Source organism: Amphibalanus amphitrite, unplaced genomic scaffold (assembly GCF_019059575.1).
Source record: "Amphibalanus amphitrite isolate SeventyFive unplaced genomic scaffold, NRLGWU_Aamphi_draft 000294F_arrow, whole genome shotgun sequence".
In the NCBI taxonomy this organism is placed as follows: Eukaryota; Metazoa; Arthropoda; class Thecostraca; order Balanomorpha; family Balanidae; genus Amphibalanus; species Amphibalanus amphitrite.
The window spans coordinates 552,449-572,792 of NW_024881789.1; the positions used below are offsets into that span (position 1 = coordinate 552,449).

Genomic DNA, 20,344 nt, shown 5'->3' on the forward strand with positions numbered 1-20,344 from the left:
TCGCACCAGTAAATTGGCAGCTGAGAGGCCGGTTACGGGTGCCTCTGCAGTAGAATTTTCTAGCCTGCGTGTCAGTACTACTGGAACTGCTAAGGTCGCTGAAGTAAACGGACCACTTGAGATATTGAGACACCGTCGTGTAATAACAAAACTTTCAGTTCTGAACTAATAACCGTTTTCAGGAGGAAACGATTTATTTGTGCTTCGCTAGATGTCTTTTAACTGATTTTGGTTCGATGAACTTATGACTTTTGCTTTATGGTTTACTGATTATATTGTCCTTGGAAAAGACGGGAAAGGTCGTCCGTTCGATTTTTTCTTTATTCACTTAGCTCACTTAGTATTCTATAAGGTATGCGATAAATTACGTCTAAAGCTCACCATTGCTGACCAAGGAGGGCTTCATGCACACATATTTCGATTTCCATTGCGCTATCGCCATTCTTCAACGAATGTTTTCCCTCCACATCGAGTGTGACATCAGCTTCGGACGGGCACATTAATTCCAGTCTCGCCGTCAGAAATGGTCGGGTTTTTGTGGACCGCCAGTCGAGGCCAAATGTTAAAGAGGGGACGATCAAATGGCGAGTCACTCCCGCCAAGGTCAGAGACACCAATTCACCTGTTCTTTGTAAAAAAAAAGGCGGAACCCTGGGCTGAGCTATATGAGCTTGTCGCTTAGTAGGGAAAAACGTAACACGCCAACAGCTGCAATTAATATTCATGCTTAAAGAAAGCGACATAGTGGAGACAGTATAATATTTTTATCATTAAAATTGTATAAAAAAAACGCAGCCTTCCGTACAATGCACACACCATGCTTCATTTCGACTTAATCGGAGCTAGAGATATTGATCCGATGTGTATTACAGCTCTGGAAAAAATATCGAACCGGCTATCCATCGCGATCTTCACCTACGGTCTCCTCGCAACTAAACGGTTCAAGTAACTATTGGTTGATTGGGTAAAAGATCATCATACCGATACTGCTACGCCAATAGTGCCGATTTCCGAGAAACATACTTTAAAAAAATGCATATATAAAATTGAACGGTAATGGAAGATGATGAGAAACGAACTCATTGTCCTTCTACTGGAGAAACAAACACTTATTTTCTGCTAAAACCAGTAAAACGCCTTTTGGGCGACCAACGGAGCGAGCGACAGGATGGGCCTTGCACGTGCGAAATTGCGAGGGGGTACCTCCAACTAACTTGTGCACTGCACCCTACTAACCGGTCTTTAGCGATGTGCCAAATTTCAGCGCAATCGGCCTAGCCGTTCTCGAGATCTGGAAGCGGCACACTGCACGTGCGCACGTGCAAGCGGGGTCCAAACTGACTTTTGCACGGCACCCTACTAACTGGTCCCCAACCGTGTACCAAATTTGAGCGCAATCGGCCCAGCCATTCTCGAGATCTGGGAGCGCCCCCTGCACGTGCGCACGTGCTGTAGCACCCCAACCTTTTTTTTTTATAACGTTTATTATACACACCAATGATCACACGAACACACAGGCACTCTCTAAATGATTTAAAGTTATGACAAACATACAAATAAAAGAAAAAAACAGCATATTTCCTATTCGCCGCCCGGCCCGCCCGGGCAGGTCGGGCGGTGCACCCGCCACTACCGCGCCGACCCCGGGGAGAGCTGAGGGTTTTCTCCCCGGCCGGGGAGGGCTGCGTGATGCCTCCCCGGTGCCTCGGGCGGGCCGTCGCCCCCATCCCGCACCGCCCCCGCCTCACCAGCCAGTGACAGCAGCGCGATAGAGTGCCGAGTTATCCGCAATAGCCACGTTTCCTCTTTCATCCAATATTAAACCCCACTTTTCACAATATTCGGCAATTTTGTTTTTCTTTTTTGCTACAATTTTTTCCACTTTTGCTTCCCCATTTATAATTTCCGTGACGCACGCGATTTTCGGCGTTCGCAATCTATCACCATTGCCCAGTTTACAATTGACTATGTACTGTTTTGTTAATAGTAGAATCAGGTTCACAAGTGGTGGTGCCGCGGGATTCCCAAGAATAACTGACTGATAGGTGTTAAAATTTCTAGGTAAGCGACATTTACTTCTCAGTTGAGAAATTACTTTTTCCCATATTATTTTTACGTCGGTACATCCATAAAAGAAGTGCTCAAAATCATCAACTTCAAAACATTTTAGGCACCGTGGACTACCGACCACTCCTCTTGCACATAGATACTTTCTCGTTGGAATGTACCTGTTAATTATCCGAAAATGTAGAGATTGAAGCCGCGTAGATTTTGTGCATTTATACGGTATTTCGAAGACTTTTCGCCAGGACTCCGGACACACTCCATAGTGCTCCCATCTGCTTACGGCGGCTGGCTTAGATATTCTATATTCTATGCTTTTATAGAAATGATTGCATTTGCATGTTTCGAGTTCGCAGTACTGTTCTTTTACCATTACAGACAACTTTTTTGGATCTGTCTTATTCCTTCCTTCATCTCTTTGACGTAGAATCCTTTTCCATGATCCAGGTATAGCACATGTTACACTCTGAATTGTAAATAAGTTTGACTTAACATTAGGATGTACTCTTTTGATTTCATCAAATGACAATATATTTCCGCTAGAATCAACTATATCGTCTACTAGTTTGATTCCTGCATGTAGCACCCCAACCTTAACACATGCAGATGAATTATCTGATGGAGACCTAACTGTGTACCGAGTTTCAATTCAATCGGCCCAACCGTTGTGCCGTTATTGAGGTTGCAATTTTGGGGGTTCTTAAAAAATGTCCAACTTTACCACGCGCCACGTGCGGTAGTTGGCAAGAACGCATGGTGGCCATCACACCACATAACTTTTACGTCCAAGTGACATTCAGTAAAGAAGACCGCTTGTCAATCGGATGTCCCGTTCCTAAGATATTAGCTTTTGAAGAGCGTCCCCACGGCCGGCCGGCCGGCCGGCCCCGGCCGGCCGGCCGGCCGCTCATACTCAGGATTTTCCCTTAATTCAGTATGAGACTCCGCTCGCTTCGCTCGCTCCGTAATGAAAGCAGGTTTATAGTTAAAACGGCACACGGCGCGTAAGTAAAACAACCCATTTAGACGTTATGGTCACCACGGGACCCGTTTTTGGCACCTCTGCCCCATTTCACGGCCGACCCCAAGACCCCCGTCCAAACCAGCCGTGCCCGGGCCGTACCGTCTCCAGAGGTCTCAGCTACCCACTCCTGCCGCCGCGCGGCGCCACAATCGGCAGCGCTCGGGGGCGGTCGGCGCGGTCGCCGCCGCCGGCCGGCCGGCAGTCCCTCCAGCGCCGCTCCCGCACCTCCTCGAGCGTCCAGCATGTCCGAGGCGAGCTCCGCACCGTCGCCGCCGCGGCTCTGCCACCTGGTCAAGTGGCCCACGTTCGACGGCTATGGGTTCAGCCTGCACACGGAGAAGGCCCGGCCCGGCCAGCACATCGGCAAGGTGGACGCCGGCTCTCCGGCGGAGGCGTGCGGCCTGCGCGACCGGGACCGGATCGTGGAGGTGAACGGGGCGCCCATCTCCGGCTGGGGCCACACGGCCGTGGTGGCCGCCATCAAGAAGAACCCGGAGAGAGTCAGTCTGCTGGTGGTGGACGAGATCGGGTGGGAGTACTTCACCGGCAGAGGGGTGACCGTCAGCGCCGGCATGGAGGGCGTGGTGGAGAGCTCCGCCGAGGGCCGTGAGCCCGGCAAACAGGTGAGCTGGGCCTGCCGAGGGACGGGGAACGATACTGACTCTTGTTAGGGCGTCATAGCGATCGGGGTGTCCCATCAGATACGACCGTTACACGTTTGGGTATGCTGAAAGACCTTGCATTCACTGCAATCGCACGGGTGCGACGCTCACGGGCTCTTCATATCTGATTGAATTGACAGGATCGGTCTGTCACCGAGCCAACGACCACCGCTTTCCCCGCTAGCTGCGACTACTTACCGGTTGTCACCATCCAGACTGGCAAGCTGGTGAAATACGTATATTTTCGGCGTAACACTAATTAATCGCTTTAAATATCCGATGGAGGCCTGAGGCTTGACATTGGTAAATGCGTGCGAACGAATGGACTGATATCTAGCTACACGAATAGCGTTACTTTGCGATGCAGCATGGCGGCATATTTTGCTCCTGCCTCATGCGAGCGAAGCGAATGATATGTGTCGTCGCTGGACAAATCGGGCAATACATTATTGCAAATCCTCAGCCAACGACCGATTCCTGTCGCCTCCCTGCCTAGACATGTGCGGCTTTGAAAGTGGAAAGGTACTGCAGTGCCAAGGCTACACCATGTGGCGACCTCACATCGGCATAAAGATGTAGGACAGGGAAGCGCCATTGTCCTTATGAAATAGTAAAAAGTGAAACACCTCAAACTTTCCTCATGCAGATTTTAATCGATACCGACATATAGGGAGGCGCTGTATGCCCTGTAACATGCCTGCAACATTCTTGCAGTAAGAAAATACGGCGTCGTTTACTGGCTGAACACACCGTTACCAGTAACCAGAAGGAACTGCCCCCTCGCCAGGGGGGGGGGGCTTACCGACCATTTCCTCACCATCACGCTAGTGGGATCACGATAGCAAAAACCTGTCTGAGCCGGCACCGCTTCACCGACACCCTGATCGTGACGGCTTTGACCGGTGACCTTAGCCTTCACCCCCGGCAGCTTGCGGGTCAGGCCGATCGCTGGAATGACTCAGCGTGACCTCTCAGACGCCAAGGTGGCTATGAAGGGTAAACGCATTCCCCACCCACACTCTAGGTGGCTTCGTGACTGTCGGCGTCCAGAGGCAAGTGTCGTGGCATGTTTCTACCTCGTGACTCAGATGTCTTAGGCGTGCTTACGGTTACATCACGATTCAGTCACGAGTCATGATCGCTAAATCGGTCGACGGCAGTCACACCCACAATCTTGAATGACATTGAGAAGTGGGGCAAGTTGACAGCGCTGGCATCCGGTCAGGGCTAGCCTCAAATATCAGAGCATGTTCTTTCGGTTGAGTGGATTCAGCAGCCACGGAATAGGCGAGGCTTCAGCAGCCAGAGGCCAATCGCAAGGCTAACACTAGCCTAACACCTAACACCTTTTCGATGCTGACTGAGCCCTGATCGATATATCTCAAAATAGTTTTCAAAAGTCATAGGAGAGGGAGTCTGGAGCAATGTGAGACTAAAGCTCGTAGGTTTTTAGGTAAGTATATGAAAAAAAGGTTTCGCTCACTCTGTTCGGGCCGACCACCATTAGGTACCTTCATACTTTAGGTTCGGGCTTCTGATAATTATATGTAATGCGCCGCTCGAAACATATCGTCCTCCAAAGCACGTTATCATACCTTTATTAAAAAGCGGGCGCTGGGACGCGAAACATTAACAAATACGCTTAACCGACAATTCTTATTTCACTTTCACGCCTACCAATCGGAATAATATGATCTCCCAATAAATGCTGTTAATTCACTTTTCGTAATGCTGTTTGAGTTTCCAACTAACACTGTTCCTCGCTCCTTGTCCGTCTCTCGTCCCTCGGCTCCGTTTTTCGTCGCCCCTTGCAGTGAGGTCTCGCCAGGCGGGAGCTCCCTTCTATTGTTCTCCTTGAGTTTGGCACGGATCGTGCAGACGCCAGTCCGGCCCGGTCGGCTTGTCGCTCCATTAACCATGAGCGCGAGCGGACGCGTGCCTCCGCCTGCCCCGGCCGATTACCAACCACGTGCCCGGCGATAGACGCCTCCGGGCTGCTGACAACGGGTGAACGTCTCCAGGAAATGGGTGACACGTAAACGATAGGAGAAGACGTCTATGCAGAATTCAATAAGGAACACAAGAAAATGGCCAAGTCATATTAATTTGTGATATAAAACAGCTATGTAATATGTATATTACAAAAATAGGCGAGAAACTGTTACGACTTATACGTCCGGTGTGCAGTAATTTTTAGAATAAATGTCTGTTCTCCAAACTCCGAAGACTGAATAGTGCATGTTTACTTCTGCGTCTTTCGGCGACCTTACAGCTGCAGCTAGCCGATAATAATAGCTATGTTTGCACAAAGCGTGCAACTGAGCGGAAGACAATGGCTCACGCGGGTCCACAGTCGCAGCCTTGTCATTCAAAAGGGTGCAGAACGCTGCCTCGGTGTGTAAACGGCGCAGTTTCCGCACCCGTTCTGTAAGCTACAGGTCTGCTACCTGCACTGCTGTCGATCCGACCTCTGCGCCGGAAGGAACCGCCGAGCCCGAAATCCGGCACGTGATGGTTTCGATTTCAAGACCGAGCTACCGATACGACTCTTGGAGAGTGTGCCGAAAAACACGGCTAGTCCGCACCATGGCCCACTGGCGCATCACGACTTAGCCGAGTCCCAGGGCCCCAGACGCGCTCTAGGCCAACTCATTTGTCCATGATTTGATCGTTGGGCTATCTTGCGGTACAGATGCAAGCTCACTGTCTGCGAGACTTGGCATCGTGATTACTGAACGTTTATAACGGCCAATGGGAGGAGCCGCTCAGCACTCACGTTACCTGCATCACCTGCCGTTCAGCTCAGGATTACACGACTGTGGCTTGTATACTCGGGGGCCGGTTTGGCTACTACAAAACCAGACATCGGTGGTATATGCCACCCGTTGATCCGGTCTGATGATCCGGTCTGTCACAGGGTCTTACCGGCAGATCTGATCGGTCCGTAGCCCATCAGCGTCCCCCGGCGGTAGCCAGAGTGACGTCACACATTCCTCGGGGTTTAATACCCGCCCTCCCCCGCCAGGCAGTCGTGTGAGGTCATCTGCCATTGGCCGGGCCTGTGGATGTACTGAAGAGATATCGCGTTAATTTCTCTTTTTGAAAGCTGAAGGGGATATATTTCTACCGTCAAGAAATCCAAGGTCAAGCTTCAGTAGATAGCGTTTGTCGTATTCGGCGTTAATCATTTATCTATAGAAGATTAGGAGCGTAAACTTGAGTAAAAAAATACACCCTCCAGAAAAATAGTGACTCATCAGCAATTTACCGATTCGAGGAACGGCCTGTGTGACATAAACAAAGTATAAAAATGCCGACATAATTAACAAACATATTAGCCATCGTAAACGTTCAACGATTTATTCAGTAAATGTCTCCTTTACCTATATTGCATTTGGTGCTCAGTGTTCATACAAGGGAAGGTTTCTTCTATTTTGACGAGAATATTTGATTTCCTTTCGTTTGTAAGTCATTGATTTATTAAATAAACAAACCATGAATGATTTCTGAATGCGGACAGAGAAGCCTGCGAATGTCAAGTGCCAAGCCATATGAATGTCTCCAATTGGCACTAGTCGGCCTTGACACGAAGGCCGCTTCAATTATCCCGAGTTCGCAGCCACGTACTAAAACGCCATCAAGCCAGGTATCCTTCGCTATGCGCTGCATTCCTGTGTCCGTAGAGAGTGAGAGTGAGCGAGGAGAGAGGGTGAAGGAGGAGGAGCGAAGGTCAGCTCACTCGTTAATACATCTCCAAACAGTTTCAGCCAGGAAGCAAACATTTGAAAATACGACAAAGCCCCATGACGGTGTCGGCTTTTCTCGCACCGTTCGCTGCAGATGAGGCCGGGAGCTGGCTGAGCGGTAATAGCCAGTCACGGCCCAGCCTCTGTGGAGTGGCGGCGGCCCCGGTCACAGTGGCTGCGGTGGCCCCGGCTGCGGCCCGGTCTCCGCTGGCCCAGCGGTGACGGGTCAGACTGCACTGCACCGGCGTCCAGCGGCGGCCGGCCGACCCTCGCCGGCCCGTATTCATGTTCTCTCCGCGCCGGTCGGTTGGCGCCGACACGATCACCGCTACACCGCCTGCGTCCCCAGCTCGGCGACATTTGCCTATCAGCTCACATCCGAGGGGTGGTCGGCGCGCTCCCCGGACGGGACCGGAGCGGGACGGGCTGCTCAGGCCGGGCCGTTCGGACCGACAGGGCACAGGGTAGGGACAGGATGGCCGGGCCAGGCGGCAGGTGCCTTGGTGGGGTCACAGCCGGGCCGCTCCGCCGATACTGGCACAAGGTGAACGGGGACAGGAGAGGAGAAATAGAAAGGGAGAGGAGATATACATATGTGTTACGTAGATGGAGGGGAGAGGATGGAAGGTTAGCGAAATGAGGTAGAGGTAATTCCAGACGGGGAATTGCTGATAATCAACGCCATTCACTAGTAATTCTATATCGACTATAATCTATATCGAGGGGATTTTAGGTTTTCGGGATTTGAACATTTTGCAGTTAATAGGTGACTACAAATGCTTTGCATGCAGCCAAACTGCTTGTATCGGTTTGTAAGGCATTTTTATTTGTTTCTACGGGCTGTAACAATGCCCAGTGCTCATCAGTCACCTTCGGCCGCCTCGAGTCTGGTTCGCGTCGGAAACTCGGTCGGCTTGTGTTGTAACTGTGGGACTACCTGAGCGACCTTGGACGGGACGTGACCCGCCATCCCATCCCCTCTAGTCCCGTTACATCCACTCTGCCGGTGGTATCTCTCCTCCCCTCTCCCCCCCCCCCCCCACCGTCGGACAGCTCCAAGAGTCGGAGGTCACTGTGGTTCGCTCTGAAAGGTCGAACGCAGTACCGCATTAGCCCAGCCTCGACCCGCCGGGCTGCTGAGCTCAGCAGAGCCGAGCTGCAGCGTGTTAGCCACAGCGGGGAACACCATGGTTCAAATATTATCCATGGGAGGTCTGGTCAGGCTAATCCCTGCCTTGTGCCCGCAGTCCGGTATAGAGAGACATAAGATCTGTAAAATGCAGCTTAGAAGCAGGTCTAAGCAGAAGCACTCCATCGGTTTCCAAAGAATGGAAGCGGGATGGATATGATCTGTACCTAAACATCCCAGAAGTAAGCCATGTGTGGTTAGTTTGTCTGTTGGAATCCACGAAGGGAAAGGCTGACCATGACCCGTCGCGTTCCGACTCCGTCTACCGGCCACTACGGAGAAGCCGGCCGTAAATGCCGGTCACCTGTCCCCGTTTGGGCGGTGCCAAGTGTCATCAGAACGGGAGCGTGCGCGGCGCACGGGGTCAGACCACTGGATCACCTTGAAACCACGAGCGATTCCGTGGGAAATCACAGACGGCACGGGTGTGCCGAAAACGAACCGGTCCTCCGAACCCGCGGTAATTAACGGTATTTGACGTGTTGGGCATCTTGAAATGGTCCATTAACTCGGTGTCACAAAACACAAAAGAGTTGTAACTTGAATGGACGTTGGATTACTCCAGCTGACTAAGTTTCTTTCAATATAGGTATTAACGTAGGTAAATAATGACTTTGATGAATACCTAATGACTGGATCACCTTGAAACCACGAGCGATTCCGTGGGAAATCACAGACGGCACGGGTGTGCCGAAAACGAACCGGTCCTCCGAACCCGCGGTAATTAACGGTATTTGACGTGTTGGGCATCTTGAAATGGTCCATTAACTCGGTGTCACAAAACACAAAAGAGTTGTAACTTGAATGGACGTTGGATTACTCCAGCTGACTAAGTTTCTTTCAATATAGGTATTAACGTAGGTAAATAATGACTTTGATGAATACCTAATGACTTTGATGCTAATGGCATCAACATAAAAATAAGAAAACTGAACTGAATAGGCCTATTGATGACAAGGTGCGAAGTTCTTATATTGGCGCTGTACGTTCCTTTATGTACCTATTAGCGAAACCTTTAGAGCCCACATTTGGAAGCAACATGCAAAAAGAGGTACCCACCTACCCACATCATTTATCGAACCTACAGGTCGGGAAGATCGAGTAGCTATACATATTCACTGAGCGCACCACTTAGCAACAGAAACATCTTCCAGGCCGCCGATTATAATCACATGCGCTGAAGCGGCGACTTCCTGTTTTTGCCACCACCGCCGTTCGTCAGACCCTCACTGCGCGACACGCGCTCTGGGGGCTCCGGTGCGGGACGAATTATTCGGTTGCGTCTGTCGGGAAATATGACTGTACTCAGCTTATGGATACTCCGCGAAGTTATTTTATTAGATGCTGCTTTATCATCCCGAGCTAGAAATTTCAGTCCATTATTCTCCCAGAAGTTTTTCATCAAACTGAGTTATTTTTAAAATAAAAGTGTGCGATTAGCAACGAAATTATACCAACGGTCATGCTAGGCACTATATCATTGTGAACATAAAGGGCATCAGTTACAATTATCCAGCAGCAATATCTATATTATAAATCATATAATGAATATTACCTACCTAATATAATAATAAATTATATAAATAATATATATACATATAATAGAAATAGAAATAGGTATAGGTATCTAAGACCTAAGTGGATATTTAACCCTCGCCGGCCGAGGGGGGAGGGGCGGGTGCCGCCCCCCCCGTAGAGTTTTTTCGCGATAGCTCCGAACACGCTGGCGATAGAGAGCTGAAACTTGGCATACCTGACCTTTGATCCAAGCCGCATCTTTTGACACCAACCGCATTTTTGGGTCAGGTCAGGATACTGACCTATGACGTCATAAGTGAACCTCTGCACGGTCTTCAGATGTCGCTACTTCGCAACGCCCTCACTGCCAGAGGAGATGTCACAGGGAAATGAAACTTGCAGGATCTAGTATCCATTATGAGTCTCACAACTTGTATATCTCGGATTTTTCCTAAAGGTCATATGAGGTCAGGTCATTTTCGTGACCTCACCATTACAAGTCAATGGGGAAAAATTCAAACTGCTATTCTGGCGCCGGGAACGATCTCCAACTATCTCAAGCACACAGAATCGTGATTTGATGCACTCCTTGCAAGGTCAGATGCGTCACTTTTGCAATGTTGACCTTCCGTGACGTCATTTATGACGTAATCAAGGTCATATTAGTTTTTCGTCAATAACTCCCGATCAAATTGAGCTAGCGAGTCGAGAAAGCCACCAATGGACTCAGGAAGACCTGCCGAATCGAATGATATGCGACATGACCTCTTTCGACCAACTTCGTGACCTGGGGGTGCTGACCTGACCTTGACCTGAGGTCAACACCCTAAGTTGACCTGAACCGAACAAAAAGTATATCATTCGACGCGCCTGAGCAAGGCGAACACGATGCTGCCAAAATCGCGGCTCTGCGACCGTTTTTTGCGAAGTTATTCACCAAAAACTGAACCGTACCCTGGGGCACTTGACCTGACCTCAGAGGTCACCGGTTGACCTAGGACCTTAAAATCGGGTACCAATCTCTGCGTCTCGTAACGGCGCACACGCTCGTTTTTTCCGCGACGCGCTAGCTCCACCAGGGGCAAAATGACGAGGGGAGGGGTCGTACCCCCCCCCCCCCCCCCCCTCGGCCGGCGCGTATGTAGAAAACCAATTGGTCCGGCGAGGGTTAAAACGAAAGAAGTTGCAATGGGGCCTGGAGACTGCTTGACGCTTAATTAAATTAAAGTGATATTTAATGCATTTGCTTGCGAATATTATATTTGAGCATATCTGTGCATGATTTTTATGACTAGTTTTTTAGTACGTAGGGTAATTAATGATATTGCTACACAAATTATCACCGCACTACCGGCGGTTTAATCTACTCGACAGTCGAGCTGAATGTCGTTAGATACGATAATCATTTTACCTGGCGTCTTGCCGTGACGTCAGGGCCCATCCGACATTCCCGCTTCATAAATTGGCCGGCTGGCGTCATTTTCCCCGATCCGACCGGTCCAGTCGGCACGGCCTCGGCGAAGGTCAGGAAAATGTGAACGGTGCTCTTCAGCACTCGTCGGTTTGTAGCCACTAACGGGTTTGGTTGGGTTCTAAAAACTGCTGGCTATAGGACTTAAGCTCATCGTATAGTTTAGCTAGTTAGGAGAATAGTCAAAGCCGTTCGTAAGCTCAATTAGCTCATTCAACTGATACAACCGCCTCCCCTCATCGCACATTAGCAGAGATTCCCCGCACTCGCTTCTCCCTTTACTGGCTCGGGAAACTGCAATGCGACACACAAACGTATCCCGGCGCATTCTGTCCGTCCCGGGCGCCACGCGAGGCGAACCAGGGTACCTATATAGAGGCGAACGGAGCGAATTCGACCACACGTGCCAACTCTCCCAACTGGGCGTCTGGAGTCTTCCATGTGCAAATTGCGCAGCACGTGTCACTCAGCCACACTTCTGTGGCTATTCCGTCCTCGACTCTGACACTACCGATCGTCAGACTGATAGGTTCTGACCACGTCGAGTAACCTGGCTCGTGCAGGGGCCGGTACGATGAGGGACGATGTTGCAGCATTTGGGTCGGTGTCATAATGTTACCATGTGCCCGACACAATACCGACCACTGGTCTGAGCCGTATCGGCGCATTGTATCATTGATGTTGTCCTTGGAAGCCTTTTGGTCCGAGCCCTGCATTCAGAGGCCCACCAGGAGCGACAGATCGGTGGCAAAGATAGCCTTCTGGTGTCCCTACATGTGTCGTTTGTATACTTTGTTTGGGTTCCGTTTGTGATAGATTTCGACCAGTGCGCATTACCGTTATCCGATTAACATGAAATACTGTGAATCGCCATATCGACACCTTTTTTTTAAACCCCACATTTGTTCTCCGGTGAATTTCTGACAAGTTGGCTAGAGACCTTCAAAAAAGGTACAATCACGCGATTTTTCTCAAGTTTGTCTGTCTTGGCAGATAAAGCAATACCAGAACAGGCCTACGAACACACATATTTGATCAGGATCGGACGATTGGACACTTTTAAAAGGAGATCTTTCGTGCCTCCCGGAAATTCACGGGAGAGCAGATGTGGGGTTTAAAAAAAGGTGTCGATATGTTCACTTCTTGCCGTTTTTTTTTTTTTGGGGGGGGGGGGGGGGCTCTGAAGTCGTGCACTTCGTCAATCAAGAGTACTTATTTTATACCGCTTTTACACATAAGAAATACGTTTTGCTACAATTTTTAACACGTTGTAAAAACAAGCTTTTTGTTTCATTTTAAACACGTTGTAAAAGCGATCTTTTAAAATTTCTTAATCTAACACTGAAACTTGTTTTCGCAGGCGAAAACCAGCCCCCCGAAGCCGGTGCACAAGGGTCCGATCCCTGTGAAACCTCCGGTTCCGCCAAGCACCGACAAGAAGCAAGAGGAGGACTCCAAGAAAGAGGAGGACGACACCAAGCAGGAGGAGACCTCTACTCCAGCCGAGGCTGCCAAAAATGAAAATGGCTCTCCAGTAGCCGACGAAAAGGTCACTGAAAACAAGGAAGAATCAAATGATAACCTGGATAGCTCCCCTGACTCGGCGAATAAATCAGTGGCTGAAGAGAAAACGGATTCAACCGAGACAGCGCAGAATGGCTCGTCAGATGAGCCAAAACCAGCGGAAAACGGGGCGAAGTCAGCGGAGGAGAAGACCGAAAATGTGGAGGAACCTAAACCAGAGGACGACTCCAAACCTGTGGAGGACTCCAAACCTGTGGAGGACTCCAAACCTGTGGAGGACTCCAAGCCAGAGGAGGACTCCAAGCCAGTGGATGAATCTAAACCGACAGAAGAATCCAAGCCAACTGAGGAAGTTAAAGCAGATGAAGAAACTGAGGTGGCTGAAGATGAATCGAAGCCAGTGGAGGTAGAGTCGAAGCCGGCTGATGACTCTAAGCCTGTCGAAGAGGAGCCTAAGCCAGCAGAGGAACCTAAACCAGCCGAGGAGGAGCCTAAAGCTGCGGAGGAGCCTAAGGTTGTGGAGGAGGAACCCAAGCCATCGGCTCTTGAAGCCAGCCTGGTGCCTCAGATCACTATCACAACAGAGGAGCCTAGCGACGCGACTCCTGCAGAACAAGAAACGGTAAGATCCAGGGGTGCAGATAATTAATTTGCCGCCGAATTTGCACCGTATTTTGTAAAATTTAAACACCAGATGCTAGGGAGAATACTATGCACCTTACTTTGCCTGCGCTCTACTTGGTAATTTTCCACTGTTTTACATGTTCCTTTGCTATAAGATACATCAAATAACCATTAACCCGCGCCCTGATGGGGGGGGCCATTTTGGCCCCCCCTGTGGTTTTTCTTAAATAGCGAGAAAACGGCGGCGCGTGCAGCGCCGCCAAATTTTGGGTACCTTAGCGGACATCAATTTGACACCTTCACACAAAATTTCAAGTCACAGCTCACCTCAGGTCAGGAGTTATTGAGGTCAAACTGAGGTCATGTTCGAGTAAAAATGAGCAAATAACATGACATCTTGAAACGCTCACCAATTCTACAGTTAACAAGCAATTTTAAAGTTCTTTATATGGTTGTGTAGAGAAAAGACGGCGCTACAAAACTGCTATCTCGGATTTTCGAAATTTTGGGATTTTGACCCCCAAAATAAAAAAAATTGATTTTTTTAGAAAAACTCAAAAAATTTCTAAAAAATTTTCGAATTTCGAAAAAACCGGAATATATGTGATAGTCCCTGCGCTCTTCGATATACATACCAAATTTTAGATCGATACCTCTTTTTTTGGCCAAGTTATAGCGAAAAAACTGTTAAAAATTGATGACGTCAAATTTTTGAACTCAATTTTTAGCAATTCTATACCTCGTAGCGCAAAACAGAGAACACCATTGAACTCCTAGTGACGAGCTGCATCGAATCGATACCCATTTTATGCAAAAATATCAACTTTGAAATTTGACCTAATTTGACCTGACCTTGACCTGACCTTGACCTGACCTTGACCAAAACGTGACCTAAGCTGGCCCTAAAGTCTGTCTGACCCACATAATCGCATTTGTCATGTAAAATGGACCATAAAACATGTATCACATGACACTTTCATATTGTGACCCCCCAGTGACCTGACCTCTGTGACCTGACCTGGTATCAGTGACCTCAAATAGCAAAATATGTGTTTGAAGAACATTTCCCCATCGATGATTTTCAATGAAATGCATTTTACACGATTTTACAACGCATTTCTTGAAATGCCTGTAAACGGTGAAAATTCGACTTTTGACCTGACCTGTGACGTCATCGGTTTGACCGAGGTCAATGAAATTGGGTCACAAGGTAGTTCCCCGTTGGGGCTATCCAACACCGTTTACCGCTTGTCGCTATGTTGCGTGGTTCTCGAGATCTGAGGGGGGGGCCAAAATGCCCCCCCCCCCCCATCAGACCGCGTTGCTCGGCAGACCCCATCTGGGCGCGGGTTAACCCGCGCCCCACTGCAGGGTCTGCGTATAACGCGCCCCACTGGCGGGGGGGGGGGAGGGGCTCTTTATAGCCCCTCCTAACTCGTAAACTACTGGGCCGATCGTCAAAATTCAACCGGCGTCTGATAGCTCCGGGAAAACTGTCGAGCGGAACCTAATTTCATTGACCTCGAGGTCACCGATGACGTCACAGATCAGGTCAAAGTAAAAATTATTAGCATTTCGGCTTGTTCACATTTTGGGCTCTGGCCACCGTCTTACAAGTCAGATCAGGCTCATTTTTGGTTTACACACTCATGAACAAATTCTTTAGATACCCTGAGGGTACCAAACTTGTACTTTGATTTTCAGGTCAGGGTCAGGTCATCACAGGTCACGGAAATATTATATCGTGCGTCGGTCACGTGACACATGTTTTATGGTCCATTTAGGCCATAGATTTCGAATTTGATGTCGTTTGTGTCATTTGAGGTCATTTTGAGTTGAATTTAGCTTTGGTCAGGTCAGTTTCAGGTCAAAAAGGACAACTTTTGAAGTTAAAATTTTTCAACAAAAAAGGTGTTATTGGATGCAGTTTGAGCTCAGGAGCACGATGGTGCTATTTATACTGGTGTACGATGTCAAATACGTACTGAAAATTGATTTGAAAAGTTTATAATTGTGAATTTTTTTGCAATAATGCGTATAACTTGGCCATTTTTAAGCTATTTAGCTAAAACTTGCTTGAGTAAGTCATAAGCATGTTTTCTATCACATATAGGTATTCCGGTTTGTTCGAAAAGTAAAATTAAAATTTTATTAGGCATATGTAATTTTCAAGATTTTCAAAATTTTGAAAATCCTATATAGCAGTTTGATAGCGCAGTCTATTCTGAGTATTCACATGCAACGAAATTAATTGGATCTAACTTGAAAACTGGGCTCTGGGGCGTGATTGCCGTGGTTCAATGTTTTGCGTCGAAATCGACCGAACATGACGTCACTCTGACGTCATTTCCGGCCGACGTATGGTAGCTACGAAGCTCATATTTTGACACAAGGTTTCAAATTGATGCAGCCGAAGGTACGGAGAGTTTGGCGTCGATACGTCAAGCGGTTTGGAAGTTATTGCAGAAAAACGGGAGGGGAGGCTATGAATAGCCCCCCCCCCCGTGGGGCGCGGGGTAATAGCCGTTATAAGCGTTACTGTTTGTTGCATGTTTAAATGTCCCAGCTTACACCTTTTCTTCCCATTAAGATACGTAAATGAAGCACACATTCTAACGTGATGACCACAATCGTTCTAGGGTGACGGCGTCGAACCGCCAAAGGAGGACGAGGTCGACAAAGCAGCAGAAGCTGTAGAAGAAACTACAGCGCCATCGGCAGAGATCGAGACAAAACCGACGGAGACAGAGACGGCAGAGACGGAGACGAAGCCAGCAGAGACGGAGCCGGCTCCTGCAGAGACGGCGATGGCTCCTGCGGAGCCATCTCCGTCTACTGAGCCCGAGACACCAGCAGAGGCGCCGGAGCCGGTAACGGAAACAGAGGCAACCGAGACGGAGACTGCCGAGACGGCCAAAACCGAAACGGCAGAGACTGAGACGGCCGTGATGGAGACGGTCAAGATCGAGACTGCCGACGCCGAGACTGTGCAGAAAGAGACGGAGGAACCAGCCAAGGAGGAACCAGAAAAGGAGGAACCAGTCAAGGAGGAACCAGCAAAGGAGGAGCCAGCCAAGGAGGAACCAGCCAAGGAGGAACCAGCCAAGGAGGAACCAGCCAAGGAGGAACCAGCCAAGGAGGAACCAGCCAAGGAGGCGAAACCAGACGGTTCCGAGCCGGGCAAGGTGGAGGAGACGGAAGAGAAGGCATCTGAGGCGAAGGAGGAGAAACAAGTAGAGCAGCCGAAAGAGGAGCTGAAGCCAGCGGAGGGGGAGAAGTCCGAAGATAAGCCTGAAGTGAAACCAGAACCACCAGTTCAGCAGGAGGAAAAGAAGGTGAGATATTCAGCCCACAATTAATGCCGAATGTTTGACAGGGCAGGAGCCTTGAGCCGTTTTAAAGAAAGTAAAAAAAAAAAAAAAAAACATTGACCGGAGAAAAGCTACAATAGGTTATTTTTACATTAAATAAGCACACCGTTTTTTTTTTGCACGTACCTATCATGAACACGAATAGTTTTAAATGCCCGAATTATTTTGGCACAAATCTAAAAAAGGTTCGTGGAAATCGACAAATGTTTTGCACTAGGACATCGTGAAACGTTGTTGTCATTCATCCCTATGTATTATTGAAGGAGGCGAAAACAGTTCGGAGCCGGATAAGTCTGAGAGGACAGAATAGCAAAAGCAGAAAGCGGAGGCATCGGTTATACCGGTTAAAGGGACAACGCCCACTCAATCGCCAGACAAGCACAAACAATGCAACATGAATGCCGAACCAGCCGCACGAGCCCATTGTCCGTCCGTTTACCAATGCCCTTGTCTTTGTTTCCTCAGGCGGAGCCGCAGGCCGCTCCCGCTGAACCCGCCCCAGCTGCGGCCCCGGCGAAGCGGGCGACTGCGACGCACGACTACGAGCCGATCCAGTTCAACAGCGCCGCCGCCGCCGCCCCTGCCCCCGCTGCTGCCCCTGCTGTGGACCCAGCAGCGCCCTCCGGGACCACAGAGTCCCAGAAGGCCCGGCATGACCCCGCGGCACCGCCTGCCTCGCCACCTACTGCTGCCACCGCCTCTCCGCCGGCACCGAACGGCAGCGCGGCTGCCGCCGCGAAACCGTCACCGTCATCGGCTCAGAAACCATCGCCGGCGTCCGCTGAGAAACCAGCAGCGGCTGCTAAAGGAGCCGAGAAACCAGCGGCTAAGAAGTCTGACAGCATCGAGGATGAGTCGTGGAAGAACCTGACGGTGGCCGAGATGCGCGAGCGTCTGAAGGCCAAGAAGAGGCACGATCCTCGCGAGGACAAGATGTCGTTCAAGAGGCGGCATGAGATCGTCTCCAATATGTAAGGGTGAGCTGAGCGCTGATGACAGGGTGAGGGAGAACGATGACGGCTTCTGACTTGGACTCTCGTTCCAGAGCTGATGTGATGAAGTGTTGATGACTGAGAGTGACAAGTTAGTGACTGAGGCAGAGTTGGGAGTTAGTGAGACGGAGTGGAGTTTCACTGGTGAGGTACTGAGGTAGTGTCTCACAGTGATCTGCAGGACCGGTCGTGATGCTACTGAGCTGCCACAAGGGCGTGTTAGATCGGCAGATCGCAGCCCTTCTCATGTATTTTTCATCAGAGGTCACTGACAGCCGGATAGCAACTCAAGGAACGTAGATCGAGTGAAATTATTTCAGAAATTATTTCAGGTCGTCATTGGTTTTTACTTCTATTCTTCCGAACTCGCATTGGCCAAACTAAGGACTAGGAGTATCTTATGCCTAGCTTTTATGGCAATATTCTGATGGGCAAGACTCTACAGAACACATACCATACCTATCCTAGAGCCATAAATAACTCTCCAGTCAATGCCACACCCAGTAATAGCAATCGACCGAATTTGCATTGCATGGCGAAATTTGCACCGTAAGTGTACTGTGGGACCGGCGTGATCGCTATATGCAGAGTGGCTGTGGGCTGTGTCACCTCGTGGCCTTCGTAGCACATCGAGGATCAAAGCGCTGGAAACGGTGTCGTCAAGGCCTCGGCCGCAGTCAAGGAACAATCGTGTGATATACTTACCGAGGCAATGATCAGAGACGAACATTGACTTGGCCTGGAACTGGGCGGCATGCAGTCACCGATCACGGCTTTAGTGGGATAAGATTATTGGCAAAAATTCTAGAAGAGATGGGAAGCTATCGTTAAATAAGTTTGCACATTTATTAGAAGGTGCAATGTTCACTGCTTTGTGACTTCTACATAGTTTGAATTTTGATACGATACGAGCCGCGAGCCAGCGCATATAAATGGAAGCGAGACAAAAATAGAAAATAGACGTTACACTGCACAACTTAATTATTCACACTACGCTTGTTATGGATGCATGATGTCTGATGAGCAGATGTGTTTAAAGGCTGTAGACATGCCTATACTTTCTGCGTTATGGTTGTGCCATTACCGTGTAGCAGCAGAGGTCAATGTGATTGGTTTAATGTGGAGCTGAAATCTGTAAATATAGTCGTTATAGGCATGGCTCGTTCAAACATGCATTGCTTACCCTTACACGCATACGGCCCGGGACTGTTGCATTATAATCGAGAGATTGTGTAATACTGAGTCGACCCCTGTGACCAATCGCACCATATCAGTAAGTGACCTGTGAGCCCCTGTCTGTCATGTGCGTCCACCCGCCGTCGCGGCCGGAGGAATGTTCGGGTCTCACCATTGATTGTCATTGGTGCGTTGAAGCTGAGCAAACCCCTGTAGAAGATATTGGAGGATCCACACTCACAGCCGCCTCTGGATGAGCGTGAAGTTATGGCGACCGCTGTACGACCGTCACGCCATGTAGATCGAGTGCTGTTAGACAGCGTGCTTTGTTGTATGCACTGCTGGTAGAATCGATATAGCTCTTATTAATACATTGTATATTCAAAATAGCATGTGAAAGAAAGCTCGTGTGGAAAATGTCAAATGAGCATCCGAACATTTATTATGAAGGCTGCCTCTTGAACAAAATCGGATCTCATCGCTGAAAGAGTCGTGGACTCCTTTATACATCCTAGGATAGAAGGATTTGATAAAAGGAGGATATTAACGACCGAATGGGACGAGGGTGGCTGTTTGAGTAGCAAGCACAGGGCCCGGAGAACGGTGACCAAAAGGCCAGACGGAAATCAAAAGTCGGAACCACGGGCGGAGCTGCCCTGCCAACACTGCGGGATGGAGGGGGGGGGGAGGGTGCTGGGTTCCAGAATGCGAGACGAAGAGACTAAGGTGAGTGGTGACCAATGTAAAACACTTCCTAATCCCTTTACCCGTGTCCATTCACCGGACCCTTTCCTGCCTTTTTCAATCCCGCGCTCCTTCTCTAGTCTAGTCCTTTACTCACGGAATAGAGAGCCTACTTATGGATTGAGCCTGCGGATGCTCGGTACCGGAAGGGTGCCGGACAGGATACAAGGCGCCAGGCGGCACAGGGCACTGGGATGGGAACGGGAATGAAGCACGGCAGTCGGCACGGAGCCGCGGGC

The 20,344-nt window shown here is 49.4% G+C and overlaps 1 protein-coding gene across 1 annotated transcript; it reads left to right on the forward strand.

Moving 5' to 3' along the window:
• The first annotated feature begins 3,233 nt into the window (after positions 1-3,233).
• On the forward strand, positions 3,234-19,748 carry LOC122387659 (cell surface glycoprotein 1-like). Its single transcript, XM_043378033.1, has 4 exons — positions 3,234-3,711; positions 13,035-13,820; positions 16,462-17,157; positions 17,659-19,748. The coding sequence occupies exons 1-4, from the start codon at positions 3,331-3,333 to the stop codon at positions 18,166-18,168; spliced, it is 2,373 nt and encodes a 790-aa protein (XP_043233968.1). The 5' UTR covers positions 3,234-3,330; the 3' UTR covers positions 18,169-19,748.
• Positions 19,749-20,344: the final 596 nt, after the last annotated feature.

Coding starts and splice junctions, on each gene's coding strand:
- LOC122387659 (XM_043378033.1), top strand. CDS start 3,331: ATGTCCGAGGCGAGCTCCGCACCGTCGCCGCCGCGGCTCTGCCACCTG. Junction 13,821..16,461: donor CTCCTGCAGAACAAGAAACG/GTAAGATCCAGG, acceptor CAATCGTTCTAG/GGTGACGGCGTCGAACCGCC. Junction 17,158..17,658: donor TTCAGCAGGAGGAAAAGAAG/GTGAGATATTCA, acceptor TTGTTTCCTCAG/GCGGAGCCGCAGGCCGCTCC.